General features: G+C 36.4%; 1 protein-coding gene across 1 annotated transcript in view; it reads left to right on the top strand.

The window, feature by feature from the left end:
- Positions 1–7,693, top strand: part of LOC150096504 (glutathione S-transferase kappa 1-like) — a 111,301-nt gene extending 103,608 nt beyond the window's left edge. The window contains exon 8 of the mRNA XM_090408455.1: positions 7,216–7,693. Within this exon, the coding sequence (XP_090264581.1) occupies positions 7,216–7,265 (50 nt within the window). The 3' untranslated portion in view covers positions 7,266–7,693. The remainder of the gene's footprint in view (positions 1–7,215) is intronic.
- The last annotated feature ends 7,114 nt before the right edge of the window (positions 7,694–14,807 follow it).

The raw sequence follows: 14,807 nt of genomic DNA, 5'->3' as shown, positions 1-14,807 counted from the left end.
CTCTGAACTGTTTTAACAAGGTTCTAAAACATAGATATCTTAAGCACATTTAAAAACAACAATTTTGGTCCTGAAACACAGTTTTCCTTTGCTTATTTTACACGGACAATATTAGTTCTGAACACAGATTTCCTTAGCTTATTTAATATTAATAATCTCAGTCAAGTTGATATACCTTTGAGTGAATATATATACAGTACTCCCTTAGCCCTGTTCCTGGAAGTATAAGCATGTCCTTATCCTCAGGTTTTGATTGTCTCTGTGTTGGGTCGGAAACAAATTGGCTTACGGATAGTGAGTCAGCCCTTTTTCCAACACAACACTTGCTTCACTCCCCTGCTGCTTCATCAAATTAATGTCTCAATTCATATCGTATCTTCTCCTCTTATCCCAGTTGTAACCTTTGATATAACACAGTATGACCTTTGCTATCTTTGCATGAATAAACCATAATTCATTCAACCAAACCAACCATCCTCCTATTCACTGTTGTTGTCCCCACAATTCTAGCGTTGAAACCCCTAAATTTCAGATTTTTGTTTATTGTTGTTCCTATGTTCTCCCCTACTTTTTCTTTCTCCTCCTTCAATACATATATATAAAATATATGCAAAGATTTGCTGCATACAGATTTGGTCCTTTGGTTTTCAAAAGAATGAAGAGATATGGTAAAGGGTTCAGAGACAATTGATGACAGAGATCAGAAACTACTAAGGTGGTTTCTGATCTCTGGAATTTTGAGTATGAAGAAAGAAAGATTGAAGAAATGCAATTTGCAAAGTCTGTTAGATAGAGAGAGGGGTTGTGTGATTGAGAATATAAGTTTGGTAAGTGTTTATTACTAGATTAATGGGGATGGGGAAAACAGAGGCCATCCCTGAAAGTTGTATAGGAAAGAGTGTGAGCATGACAGGGGTGAGAAATTGGTTTTTTTCATGAAGAGTGGTGAGTCATTGAAATGCATTGCCTGAGATCATAGTTGGTGAATGCATTTTAGACAAAGTATGAAGAGCTATGTTGTGATAGTTTTTTTGACTCTGTGGAGGTCTGATGATGATAACAATATCCCCATTAATTCTATACTCTACATCTAATCCCTGCCCCAAACTTTACACATAACATCAGATGCAACCTAACTTTCTCCATAGAACCAGTTTATTTAAATCCTCCTCCTCCTGTAGAGAGCATCCACTTCATACCTCATAAATTTTGTCCATTTTCAATCATCCGTAAGCCTCTACATATAGCTATTAAAACTTCGCTAATGTCATTACACAAGTTATTATTATTATTATTATTACGGGTATCTCCATGGAGTCAGTAGACTCATCGCGGGAGACCCAAACTAGCAAAACAATATCTGTCATATCTCTAATTGAATTCATTTACAGACGAAGAGCTCACAACTAAGTCAGGCAATGAATTCCACTCATTCACCACCCTCCAGGCAAAAAACCTTGTTCTGACACCTTTGTTAACCACACTCTTCTTTAATTTCCAGAGATGACCTCTTGTTCTTCCATCACTATCACACAGCTGAAACATTTCCCCTGCATCAATCCTATAAAAACCTTTTAGTAATTTGAATGTTTCTATCATATCCCCTCTTCTTCGCCTATCAACCAATCTCTGCAATCCACAAGCTCTCAATCTATCAATGTAGGGAGCATTTTTTATATCACTCACCAACTTGGTCACTCTTCTCTGAACCCTCTCCACAGCCTCCTCATCTCCAAGGAATCCAGGTGACCAGACCTGAGCACAGTAATCCAAATGTGGAAGTATCAATGCTTTATAAAGGGGAATAATAACCTCTTTATCTCTGGATGTCAGTGTGTTCCTCAACAACCAAGTAATCCTATGTGCAATCTTGGACACCTTAGCAATGTGTCCTCTGAACTTCATCTCCCTATCTACCAATACCCCTAAGTCCCTAGCCTCATCAATCTCTTGGAGTACCTTTCCATCAATGTAGTACACAGCTGGTAATCTTTTAATCCCAAAATGCATGACTTTACACTTTTCCACATTGAACTGACATCCATTTTCTTTCGCCCATTTTACCAGCTTATTTAAATCCTCCTGCAAACTTTCAACATCAGCTTGATTTTTTATTGCACTACACAACTTTGCATCATCAGCAAACAACTGAATATCTCCCTTTAAGCCGTTTCCTATATCATTTATATACAAATTAAACAACATTGGCCCAAGCACAGAGCCCTGTGGCACACCACTGGTCACCTGCCTCATTCTGGACTCGGCTCCACCATACACCACCTTATGGTATCTCTCCTTGAGCCATTCTCCTATCCATATCACCAATTTAATATCCATTCCCATCTGCTCCAATTTGCGTAACAGTGTTCTATGGGGTATCCTGTCAAAAGCCTTAGCAAAATCCAGAAGTACCACTGTGTAGCCAGTTCCTTTGTCCAACTCGGATGTTATTCTATTATGAATAGTTAATAGATTGCTAAGGCAGCGATCTACCTTTAACAAAACCATGTTGGCCTCTATAGAGTATCATATCCTGATCCACCCATTCTTGAATTTTGTCTTTAACCAACTTTTCCAATACTTTTACCACTACTCCTGAGATGGTGATTGGTCTGTAATTCAATACCGCAGTTTTAGAGCCACCCTTATGCAAAGGAACCACTTTGCCTAACTTCCACTCCCTAGGGACCATACCAGAGTTCAAACTTAAATTAAATATCCAGGTAAGAGGGGTTGACAATTCATTTGCACATTCACGCAACACCCGAGCTGATATTCCATCTAAGCCTACCGCAGTGTTTGCATTTAAGTTTTGCAATATATTTAATACCTCTGATTCTTTAGCTTCAATTCTCACATTAGGTATTGCTATAGGTATAGAGATATCCTCACTTGGGTGATAGACTTTTGAAAAGTGATCACTCAGTAACTCGACTATTACATCTGATTTTGTCACCTCAATACTATCAGCACCGACTAAGGTTATCCTTCGAAGTCATTCTTCCTCTTACTTGCCACATAGCGGAAGAACTCTTTGGGATTACCCTTGATCTCTTTGGCTAAGGTCTTCTCATAATCTGATTTAGCTTTTCTTACTATGCTGGTAACCTTCCTAGCTTGAGCCTTGTACTGCTCATGGGTGTCCTGATCGCCTTTCTCCTTGTAAATTCTCCATAACATTTTCTTTTTTTGCAGTTCAAGCTTGATACTACTGCTCATCCATCTAATGCCTGCCTTGTTTGACCTCCTGACCATGGGGACACAATCTGATATTGCTTTCCTCAGATACCCGCTGATTTTATCCCAAGCACTGCTAACATCTTTCCCTTGCAATATGTTCTGCCATGGGATGGCTGCAAGCTCACTCCGAAGCTTGTTATAATTGCCTAACCTGTAGTTCCGTACATACCCCTTCTTAATAGAAAAATCCACAGATTTTGCAACCTCCCAAGTCAATACCACATGATCGCTTTCACCAACTGGAGGTAACAAGGACACCTTACTTATGCATATAACCTCTGAACCAATAACCAGGTCCAACACTCTCACACCACGTGTCCCTTCAGTTACGTGCTGTTTCAAGTAATTATCTCGTAGAAGATGTATGAACTCCATTTCCTTTTTGCTATGTGATATTTCCTCCTTCCAATTGATATCACCATAATTAAAATCCCCCATAATAATCACTAAGCTTTCACTCATTGCACTAAGTTGCTGATGCATGAATTCAATATCTCCCCCAGTACTTCCTGGCCTATAGCAACATCCCACTGTATATTTGGTTGCGTTGGTCACTATTTCGCACCAGACTGCCTCAAATAAACTCTCATTCACATGTCTATCATCATGATATACTACTTTCTTTGGCTGCAACACATCAGCTATCATCAACAGTACTCCTCCTCCTGTTCTATCTTCTCTATCCTCCCTGAAAATACTGTACCCATCACATTCAATTCCAGTGACCACATCTTCTGCTGACAGCCAAGTTTCACTAATGCCTACAACTTTTGGTGAGATTTCACTGACTAATGCCAAAAATTCTTCTCTCTTATTTGGAATGCTTCTAGCATTGGTATACAAAAATTGCAGATTCCCTCTAGATCTTGTACTGGCTTTAGAACTGATATATAAGTCACTAACTACCGTAGTCCTATGCCGATTTTTATCCCCTCTCTTATGCAATTTATTCTGCCTATAAGGATCAATAAATACACAGTCAGTGCTAAAGTTTCTCTCTCTTACACTCAACCTTTTCAATATTAGTTTCCCTGCCCAATAACTTCAACCTGTTCAGAAAACAATAACTTCTTCAATCGCTTATGTCCTTCCATGTTAAGATGCAGTCCATCTCTAGCATACAACTGCCTTTTTCCTTCAAACACACTCCAAACATCAACAAACTCCAGACCTCTTTTTCTGCACATTCTTGCAATCATATCATTCATTATCATTGCTCGTCTACTTAACTCGTAATTGTCAAAACGTGGCAGCACACACACTATTTTCCCATTGACACTTTTCCTCTTCACAATATCTAATAATGGTCTTAAATCTTTTCCTACCCGATTTATACTACCTCTCAGGTCATTTGTACCCACCATAATTATCATCTTGTCTGCTTCATGCCCTCTCTTTATTGCTAAAGCCACTCTTTCTATTGTCCCATCAGCCAAGCACTCCTCATGCATAGCACTCTCCATACCCTTAATCATAGAATCACCATATATTTTACCACTCTTAACTTCATTCAAGTCCACACTCATGGACTCATTCTCTACACTATTCAGCATGACTCTCCCAGCTTCATTACTCAACTCTCTATTACTTACCCCCCCCCCCACTCTCACTACATCTCATTTCTTCTAGGCCACTTGTGGTTTTATTATGTTGACTCCCAATCACTCCCATACTATTTATTACTGAATCATTCACCAAAGACTCACCATATGTAATCCTGTTCTACTTACTTCAGCTAAAGTAATCTCTATAGTCCTAATGTCTCTGTTTAACACATTAAACTCAGCTTTAACTTCCAGTATCTCCTTACCGATCACTTCCACTTCCTCATGAAGAAGATGAAGGTCATTTTTCATTTTCATAAACTCCCGCCGAAGTTCTTCCGCTACGGTCCCGATGTCAGCTTCCATTCCTAAACGCTCCAGCCTATCCCGACACTTCTCACATACGTCGACATTTTCGTTCTTCTCATTTTGCCAGACCGACCACAGATCCTTCACATTTTTCGGTGCATACATGTAGCAGTTTCCGCAACGCATCCATTGCGAAAAATCTAACGCTGAGCCAGCCTTTCGTGTAGTAGTAGAAGTCCTGCGCGCCGCTGACGTACGTTTCTTGTTGGATGCCATCTTTACACGTTGATATAGTGAAACAAACGGCAGTGAAAACACAATATATACAACACAGTTCTAAACAATAATACCACTGAAGGACACTTGTTTCTAACCGATGCACAATTGCAGCACAATTTGTGACAAAAAGCCACACTATATTTAACTTTAAAAACACGTTTTCTAGACTAGCTAAACTCGGCCGCCACATTTACCAAGGACACTAACGCCACCCTGAGTTAAACAGTAACAAACCCTTGTGGCACACTACTAGTGATTTTAGTAACATTCACCATTCTCAACTGTCTGATATCTATCAAAATGTTTGTTCTCTTATCCCACTGACTAATCTGTTATCCAGTGGCAATCTATAAAAACTCTTAGCACATTATAAATATGTGCTATTGTATGTATATCTCCTTTGTTCACTTGTAATGCATAAGTAGGTAGTGAAATGGTGAAATATCCTTTATTACTAATAAAATATATTTCATACCTTTCACTAAGTAATAAGTAGAAACACAACCTTCCCCTTAACAGATCCATGCTATTCGCATAGGGAATCCTATCCTTAACAACCCATTTCTTTCTACAGTCATTGCAGCCTCACTAAAACCTTACCCAAATATAAATTCAGATATAATATTCAGTAATAATAATAATAATAATAAATTCAGATATACAGACCAGTGTTTAATTTCATGTCTCAGTCTTGTTACTCATTTACCAACTTAGTGAAACGGAACAATTTTACTTTCTTTCCTCTTTTGGGATTATCCCCATTGCAAGATACTTGTTATGCTAGTCTAGTATGGATGTAGTTAATTCCCTGGAACTTTCACATAAAAATCTTAGATGGAATTGCCCAGTGATTAAGAATGAAATCTTTAGTGTACATGATAGAAAGGAAACTTGTGAAGTTTTTTGTACAGTAAGATGCACTATATCTGGTAATTCTGTTATCATCATTTTGTTACTTTCTGCTTCATTGGTAATTATTACTATATAAAAGTCTGCAGCGTTGTTAATCTTGCATTGAGTAAATTTCTAAAAAGTTACTTGGACTGAAGAGCTGTGTTCATTTGCCTATAATGAAGATTCATTATAGATCCTCAATTTATAATGTGCATATTCTGGATTGTCTCAATGCATTCATCACTGAAACAGAGGAGAGTATTCCATATGCTTTTTATAATACACAAGGGAAGAAATAATTTGGGAACCTTTCACCAGAGAATAAACATGGTTTTATTCAAACTCTTTTTTACTTTTTATTCAATAATGCATGCAAATTACCCATTGTAGTCCATCACCTAATGAATGAGATGTATGACTTAGAATCAGAAGTTTTTGAGTGTCTTTAAGTGATGATGAATTTCATTGGCAAGTGTGAGACCATTACCCTGTTTACTGGAATTCTGAAGCATCTTGAAAATGTTCCAAGTTTGGTCTCTTCCTTTGCCTATCCACTGTAGTAAATACTGATGTACTATAGATCTCATAGATGTGATTCACATAATAATAAATACAAAAATAGCTTTCTCCTTCATGGAACAGTCATGGAATGTTTACATTCTCTTTGGCTATCTCTGCTTGTAAGTAGTCATTCCATGACTGTTATTAAACCCTTCCTCTTAAATCCTATACATGGATAAGAACTTGCTGGCACAAATTAGGAACATTATAAAGCTCTGCTGTTAACTTTTATTTAGTGAAAACCGGAAAATATTTTATGAATTATTACCTCTGATTTTACTAATAATGTTTCTTTTAATGCATATATATTTAGGTTTGTTTTATTTGTGTATATTTTGAAAGTTTGAACTCTGTAAATCAGTTTATTTGCTTTTATTTTACTTTCTAGGTGAAAAGTGGGAAGGACCAGCTCCACAGCTGACAGATTCAAAATTATAAACAATTCATTAACGATGAATAACAACAGCTAAAGGTTAACTGTTGTTATTCATAGTGTTACTGATTGATATATATTTTCAATAGTTTTTAATAGGAAGAACTGTTAGCACATACTCCTTTTAAAATAATTATTTTATTTCAACATTTATTATAGTACACTATATGGTCAACTTTCACTATAGCAAACATGTAGAGATCAGGAATAGTTTAGTATAGTAGATTTATTTGTTATTCATGAATTTACTGCCATGAAATCTGGCAGGCCTTTCAGTCAATATAGTGATCAGGTTTACTATAATTGCATTTGTAAGAACTGTTTTGTATATTTTACTCATTTATATAAATATTATATTAAATTTAGATGAAAACTTATTTCATTTCCATTACTAGGTAATTTGGTTGCTGTTGTTATATCCCCGTCTTGTGGTTTTCTACAAGTTTTATCTTTTATCTTTACTTTCTTTAACTTTACTTTTATAGTTAACATTAAACTTGTGGTCTCTCTTATTCCCAGACTTCGGTTGCCGACAAATTTGTATAGATTTAAGACTGCGCCAGCCGGCAACTAAAATCTGATACACTATTTAAAATACTTAAAGAAAATAGTAGGGATCAAGATATATGCAGTCGTGGTCCCTATTCTCATATTACTATTGGTTTCCCCTTTAAATGCAAGGTACGAAATTTTCCAAACGGTAATTCAAATCCGCAGAAGATATGACAAACTCAATTGATTATGTAAAAAGAAACACATTTGTTAATGCACAAAGATAAGTATACATGTTATTTAAATTCTGAATCTTAAGAGAGTCTGAGTTCCCTTTGCTTAATTAAACATATTTAAAACTTCTGCACTATGATCTCTTACTGGGCATAAATTCCTCACTTCTGTACATATATCTATCCTCAGACTCTCACAATTAAGTTACCTGATAATATCATACCTGAAACATTACATATAAACACCAGACAATTCAATAAATCTGACATGCAATTCTCTAGGACAATAGAACTTATTTCTACTTAATTCTCTCCCCCAAAATATCTGTTAGCACTTAACTACTTTCTGATCATATGACATTACTTTTCTTAAATCACTTAAACAGTCCGGAGCTCTGCCTCCTGTTTCGGCTGGAGCCTAATATGTTTTCTTCTTAACAGTAGACACAAGTGTCCAAATTGCAGACTGTTCTTGTGGCACCACACATAAATAGCATGTGTTCTTAACTTCTGTTTCTTTACTCCACGGATACTTTAATCTTACATTAATATCAGAAAATCTTTGCTTACCGTTCTTGCTTTGACTAGGTATTCTGATCTGTTCACTGTACCTCCTCTGATGGCGGGCTTCGTTGTTCCTTTGTTTTACACGAACCGTAAGCAGTCATACATAGATCTGTACGCTGACGTAGATTTCATCAGCGGCTCTTTCTCCTAATGTGTTTGAACACATTGTAGTTGCAGCTTTGACCGATGTAACATGCGTAGCAAGGGGAGATTCTTGCTACACGTGGCGGCAAGCTCTACATAGCTCTCCTACGGGAAACTTGGTGTTTACGAAACTCGGAGATGGGACACAAGCGATCAGAGATTGGAGATAGGAGAGCGATTAGAACTCCCGCCAAAACTTTTATACTCCGGAACAGCTCCCTCACTTGGCGGTGTCGTCACACATACGGCGGCAGCCGATTGGACGCCGTGGCTACGAACTGCCTTCACATGCCTTAAACTTGTACTTAGCTTATACATATTTATTTGTTAATACTACATGACTTTCTATTTTAATTCATTCACAATTACTATCTTAATAAACTTATGGGCTATCTTAACAATGTTTGGAATTTACACATCTTGATGTTTACATTTTCCTGGGACATTATTCGGTACATTTCCCATCAGAAGGCATAAGCATGTCCTTATCCCTTCCTTCTGAGGTAACGTAACGTTGGGTGGGAAAAAGGGATGACTCATCACTTTTTCCGACACAACACTGTCTAATAAACTTGTAACTGGCTAAAGAAAAATGTATATAAATAAATATAAGATGATCAGTTGGTAGTTTGACGGCACTGGGATTATGGGCTGGCTGATTAGGAATCCTCCTGACTTGTTACTGTCAAGTTCAGGCCTGTGTGCTTGAGAAATCTGTGCCATAAAATAGAAAAAGTATTCTAAGTCTGTGAATATGTTTGGCATGGCCTTCAAGGGAATCATTCACAATGCATGGAAAAAGAGAGTGTGTGTGTGGGGGGGGGGGGGGTTCGAAAGCTGAAACCCCTGCTCTGGAAACCAAACATGGTACTGGCTACTTCAGGTCACCACTAAGCAGGGTAGTGGTTTGTTTCACCATTTACTGGCATTTTCTGCAACTAGGAAGGTAGCCTTTTGCAGTAGGAATGCTTGCTGGGTATGTTATTGTAGTGTAGCCTGTTTCACAGAGTGAGTCCTGTGAAACAAGCTACACCATGATAATGCAGGATTTACAGTTAACATGAAGTGGCTGTATATTGCACATTGTCTTCTGATTAGTGACCTGCCACCTGTTAGATATTATGAGAGTCTGACACAAACTTCAGACTTTTGGTTTCAAATGCTTTTGCTTGTATACTCCCTAAAAGAATTTTAATAAGTGATGTATTTCTTGTACATTTTGAAGTTAACACCCATCATTTAATAGGTATGCAGTTGTTATTATTATAATATATCTCCATGGATTCAGCACTCTCTGCAAGTTCTCACTTAGCAAGCAATATATCTATTATTAAAGTTCAGGTTTAAATTAAAGTATCAATATTATCATATTAAAGTTAACTTAAACTCATTCACACACACAGCCTTCACAACATGTTCTGGGCAGTGCATTTCTGCTCACTCTCCACTCTCCATATAAATCTTATGATTGTCTTTTATTCTGAGTATATTTATTTACATGTTCATTAAATTCAAAATAATTATAAAAGATATAACTCAATCATCATCAATTTCAGAATATTTACCCTGAAGAGGAGTATAGGATGCTATGTACTACAAGATTAAGTTTGCCTTATTACTAATGTCCTGTCAACAATTTTCCTCCAGATTAGTCTATCACTTGTCAGCACTACAATATTGTCATATCTTATGGTCTGTCTTCTAGGGCATTTCTAACTATATCAGTCCACCTAGTTTTCTGTTTTTTTCTAGCAGTCTTCACATCAAACATTTGTTTTGCTAACAGTTCCTCTACTATTCTGTTTAAATGATCATATTACCTTAGATTAGCTCTGCTCACACATTCTTAAATGCCACCATTGTCAAGATCTGTCCTAATATCTTCATTTTTAATATGCTTCTGCCATTGATGTCATCTGTTTGTTCCTCTAATTTTTCTCACAACTCCCATATCTATACTGAGTAACTATTTTATTTCTAACCCATCTCCCAGATTAATAAATTTAAATTATGTATCATTGGAACTGACAAGCCTTCTTCATTCCAACAAGTTTAAATATGATCATCTTTTCCTTCAGACGTGTGAAATGCTATGAAATTGTCCAAACCTTAACCAATCGGACTGCATGCCAATCTCCAAGTTTTGGGAAGTGATCATTATTAATTGTTCATAAGTTTTTTTTAATTAATAATTATTCATTATCTATATGGATCACATTATGAAGGAAAGTGGTATTAAACATGATATCAAAATTGGAGATGTTAATGTCAGCTCTTTGCTTTATGCGGATGATGTTATACTTCTAAATAAATCCGCTACAAGTCTGCAAGATTTTCTGACTAAATTGAATAGCTGTTGTAATAGATATGGTATGAAGGTCAGCAATAAAAAGACAAAGACAATGAAAATAGGCAGTATCGTTGAAAATGTCAACTGTGTTGTGAATGGAGAACCTGTGGAACAAGTAAAACATTTCAGCTACTTAGGCACGATTTTTACTGAAGATGGTAAATTAAATATAGAAATAGACAACAGAATCAGCAAAGCTGGTATGGTGGGAAGTCAGTTGAATAAATTCATATGGAATAAGAGAGAAATTAGTCAGAACACTAAATTAGCTGTATACAAGACAGTGTTCAAACCAATTTTAACTTATGGATCTGAGAGCTGGGTCAGAAGTAAAACACTTGACCAAAGACTAAAGACCGCAGATATGAGAGTCCTGAGAAAGATTAGGGCCGTGAACAGATGGGATCAATGGCAATATCATATTAAAAATGAGGATATTAGGAAAGAACTTGACATTGCCGACATCCAGGAATGCGTTAGCAGAGCTAATCTCAGGTAGTATGGTCACCTAAACAGAATGGGCGAGGAAAGATTAGCAAAACAAGTGTTCTCTGCCAGGTTGGCAGGAAAACAACCCAGAGGGAGACCAAGATATAGGTGGATTGATAGTACAAAGTGCCTTAGACGATAGAAATATAAGATCTGATAATGTTGGAGTCTTGACAAGTAACAGACTGATTTGGAGGAAAATTGTAGATAAGAAGTTAGTAATGATGTAAATTTTTTATGTAGTACTATCATATCCTATACACCCCTTGAGGGTACATGTCAGGAATTTGATGATGATGATAATTATTTTAATTATTTTTTTATCTATGTAACTTTTTATAATTTTTTTCTCTGAACTCTTTGTTGTACTTCCAGTGCAACCAAGACATGAGTTAATATATGGTGGTGGACAGTAGATGGCATTAGTGTATGATGTGGTTCGCTGTGGTTGGTGGATTGAGTGGTGGAGATGGAGAATTGTAGAATAGGTGTCCTCCCTTGACGAGTCTTTGGAATCCTTGAAGGTGTCACATGATAATAATAATATTCATGGTTTATGACTTATTATTGTGATTCATGTTTTGAATGAGGAGCCCAGTGGAAGTGGTACTTGCATCCTCTGTGCTAGGCCACAAGACAGACTTAAGTTGAAGTGTAGTTGCCAACTGGAGGAACTTTTTTGAAGCCCTTCTTCACCTGATTCCTGAGTTAGTCGATCTGTGGCATGAGTTTTTTCTCTCAGAAACTTGGTTTCTTTTGTCCCATAAACTCAAGAAAAATAACAGTAGAACCCACACTATTTGCAACAAGAACATATCCTGTTATGGTTAGGTACCAAGAGATAGCAGCACTTGTTTGCCAGTCTTTTCATTGCTTGCTGCTTATAATAGTAGCCAATAGCCAATCAGAGATAGCTTGCCCATGACTATCACTAATTGACTACTGGTGAAGATTGAACTGCCCACTCAGTCTCCAAAAGCTAGATAGGGTTTAAAAAGGCCTCTTGTACTACTTTCTATAAGGGAATAAAAAGCATTAGCTGATTTTTTTATATATGTTTTGAATGTAGTTAATGGTCTGTCTGCCTCTCTAATGATGTCCTAACATTGAACTAAATATATTGGTATGTTTGAATAATTTTTTTTTATTCAAAAGCTGAAAGTTATTTAAATATGTCTAGTGCACATGTTTCATTAAAACTATTTAACAAAATTATATATATATATATATATATATATATATATATATATATATATATATATATATATATATATATATATATATATATATATATATATATATATATATATCTGTATGAACAGTACTTAAACAAACATAAATATGTTTGCTTTAACTATTTACCTGGAATAGCTAGTATAGAAATTCCTATGTAATTCCCATATTCAGTTTTGTTTTTCTTTTTATAAATGAGAACTATGACAGCTCCACTTCAATGATTTGGACCTTCTGACAAAGCCATCTAAATTATGCAATATAGCCAATGCAAAACTTTTTAATACCACCATATTTGATCACTTCTTGATGAATATCATCTCCTTCAGCTACCTTTCCACTTTTCAGATTTTTGATCGTTTTTTTTTTACCTCATGTATCGATATATATAATATACTTCTAATAGCATTCCTCTTGAATATTTTCTACCATCATATTGTTACTTGTTGCAAAATAGCCTCCATAGCATTTTACCAACTGCTGATATTTATCTTCCGTTTTCTTACTGAAATCTTCCCATGAATTATTTTTACTACATTTGCATAGTTTAACTCTTACATTTTTCCCTGTATTCTCTTAGGGTATCTGCCAACTTTTCCCTGTTTGCCCTGGTCCCCTGAAAAAAACAGCTGGGACCTTATTTAACTCCACTGTATTATTCTTTCTTACTTAATCCTCCTCTCCTACCTTTTACGGTGTCAGGATTTCTTATTCTTGTAACCACAACCATCTCAAGGATAAGGTGGTTGGCCCTATGTCTCCCAGTGTGTCCTATGTCTGTAGATGCGTATGTTCATGGGGCCTGTTCCGAGGGACAAAAAAAAACAAGTTTCTGGGTGAAAAACCCCCCTTACCTAAGTACAAGACCAGCTAACTCACCTTTCATTGAAAGAGACCAGATAAAGGTTCCTCACATCAATGACAGGAATCGAACCCAGATCTTTCTGACCAAAGGGCTTCATCTATAACAATTGAGCTATAGAGGCTCTGTATTATTCACATATTTATAAACAACCATCACATACAAAAATGTATCCAATTGGATCTAAAGACAGTAGCAGTTTAATAATTTGATACATATATTTGATGCATGTAGAATAGTTTTCATGTACTTCAGAATTGCATGAATAAGCTCTCATATTGATGAACTGCTACTCTGTTGCACATTCATAACTGATAATTTTTCATAATACATTTACCCTTGTTTGAATTTCTTCTGCTATCATCAATAATATCCCTCTTTCTCATCTTGTTCTTTCTGAAAATACAATATTCCTTTGCATTCTATTCCTGTAACTGTGTCCTCCTGCATCAACCATCTCATTAACATGTATAAGGAGAGACAAGAGATCTGGGGTTGATGATTGATAGAAACCTGAAATTTAGGGGACATATTGCAAAGGTGGTGAAGGTAACACAGAGAATTGCTGCAATTATGAGAAGGACACTGACCCTCAGAGATAAAAGGGTTATCATTTCATTGTATAGGTCTCTGATCAGACCACACTTGGACTATTGTTCTCAGATTTGGTCCCCAGGATTTGAAGGGGATAAATAACTGTGGAAAGGGTACAGAGGCAGATAACAAAGATGGTTTCAGGATTGTACAATGTTAGTTATGAGGATTGGTTGAGGGAATGTGGACTGCAGAGTTTGGTGAATAGGAGAGATAATATGATTGAGACTTTTAAACTGTTGAGAGGTGGTTACAGGGTTGACACTGGGGAGTTCTTTCGCTTGGTTGAACAGCGGGAAGGAGTGATGACAAGAGGCCATCCCTGGAAGTTACGAAAGGAAACTGTGAGCAAAAGGGCGAGGAGTGGTTTCTTTGCATGGAGGGTGGTTGAACCATGGAATGAATTGCAGTGGTGTAGCTAGAGCTTTTGCCACCTGGGGCAGTCCCTGAGTTTGCCTTCCCTCCCAATACACACCAAAAATACTACAAAAAGTCAAAACGACCTATATGGAAATAAATTAAAACACTGTTTAATTTTGAAGTAAAACCTTAATTCCAACATTCTAAAATGTTATTTTTCTTG

Source organism: Typopeltis vanoorti, chromosome 18 (assembly GCF_054136105.1).
Source record: "Typopeltis vanoorti isolate ZY-2024b chromosome 18, IOZ_Tvanoo_1.0, whole genome shotgun sequence".
Taxonomy (NCBI): Eukaryota; Metazoa; Arthropoda; class Arachnida; order Uropygi; family Thelyphonidae; genus Typopeltis; species Typopeltis vanoorti.
The sequence above is the reverse complement of the archived record's forward strand: the minus strand, read 5'-3'. Positions and strand labels throughout refer to the sequence as shown.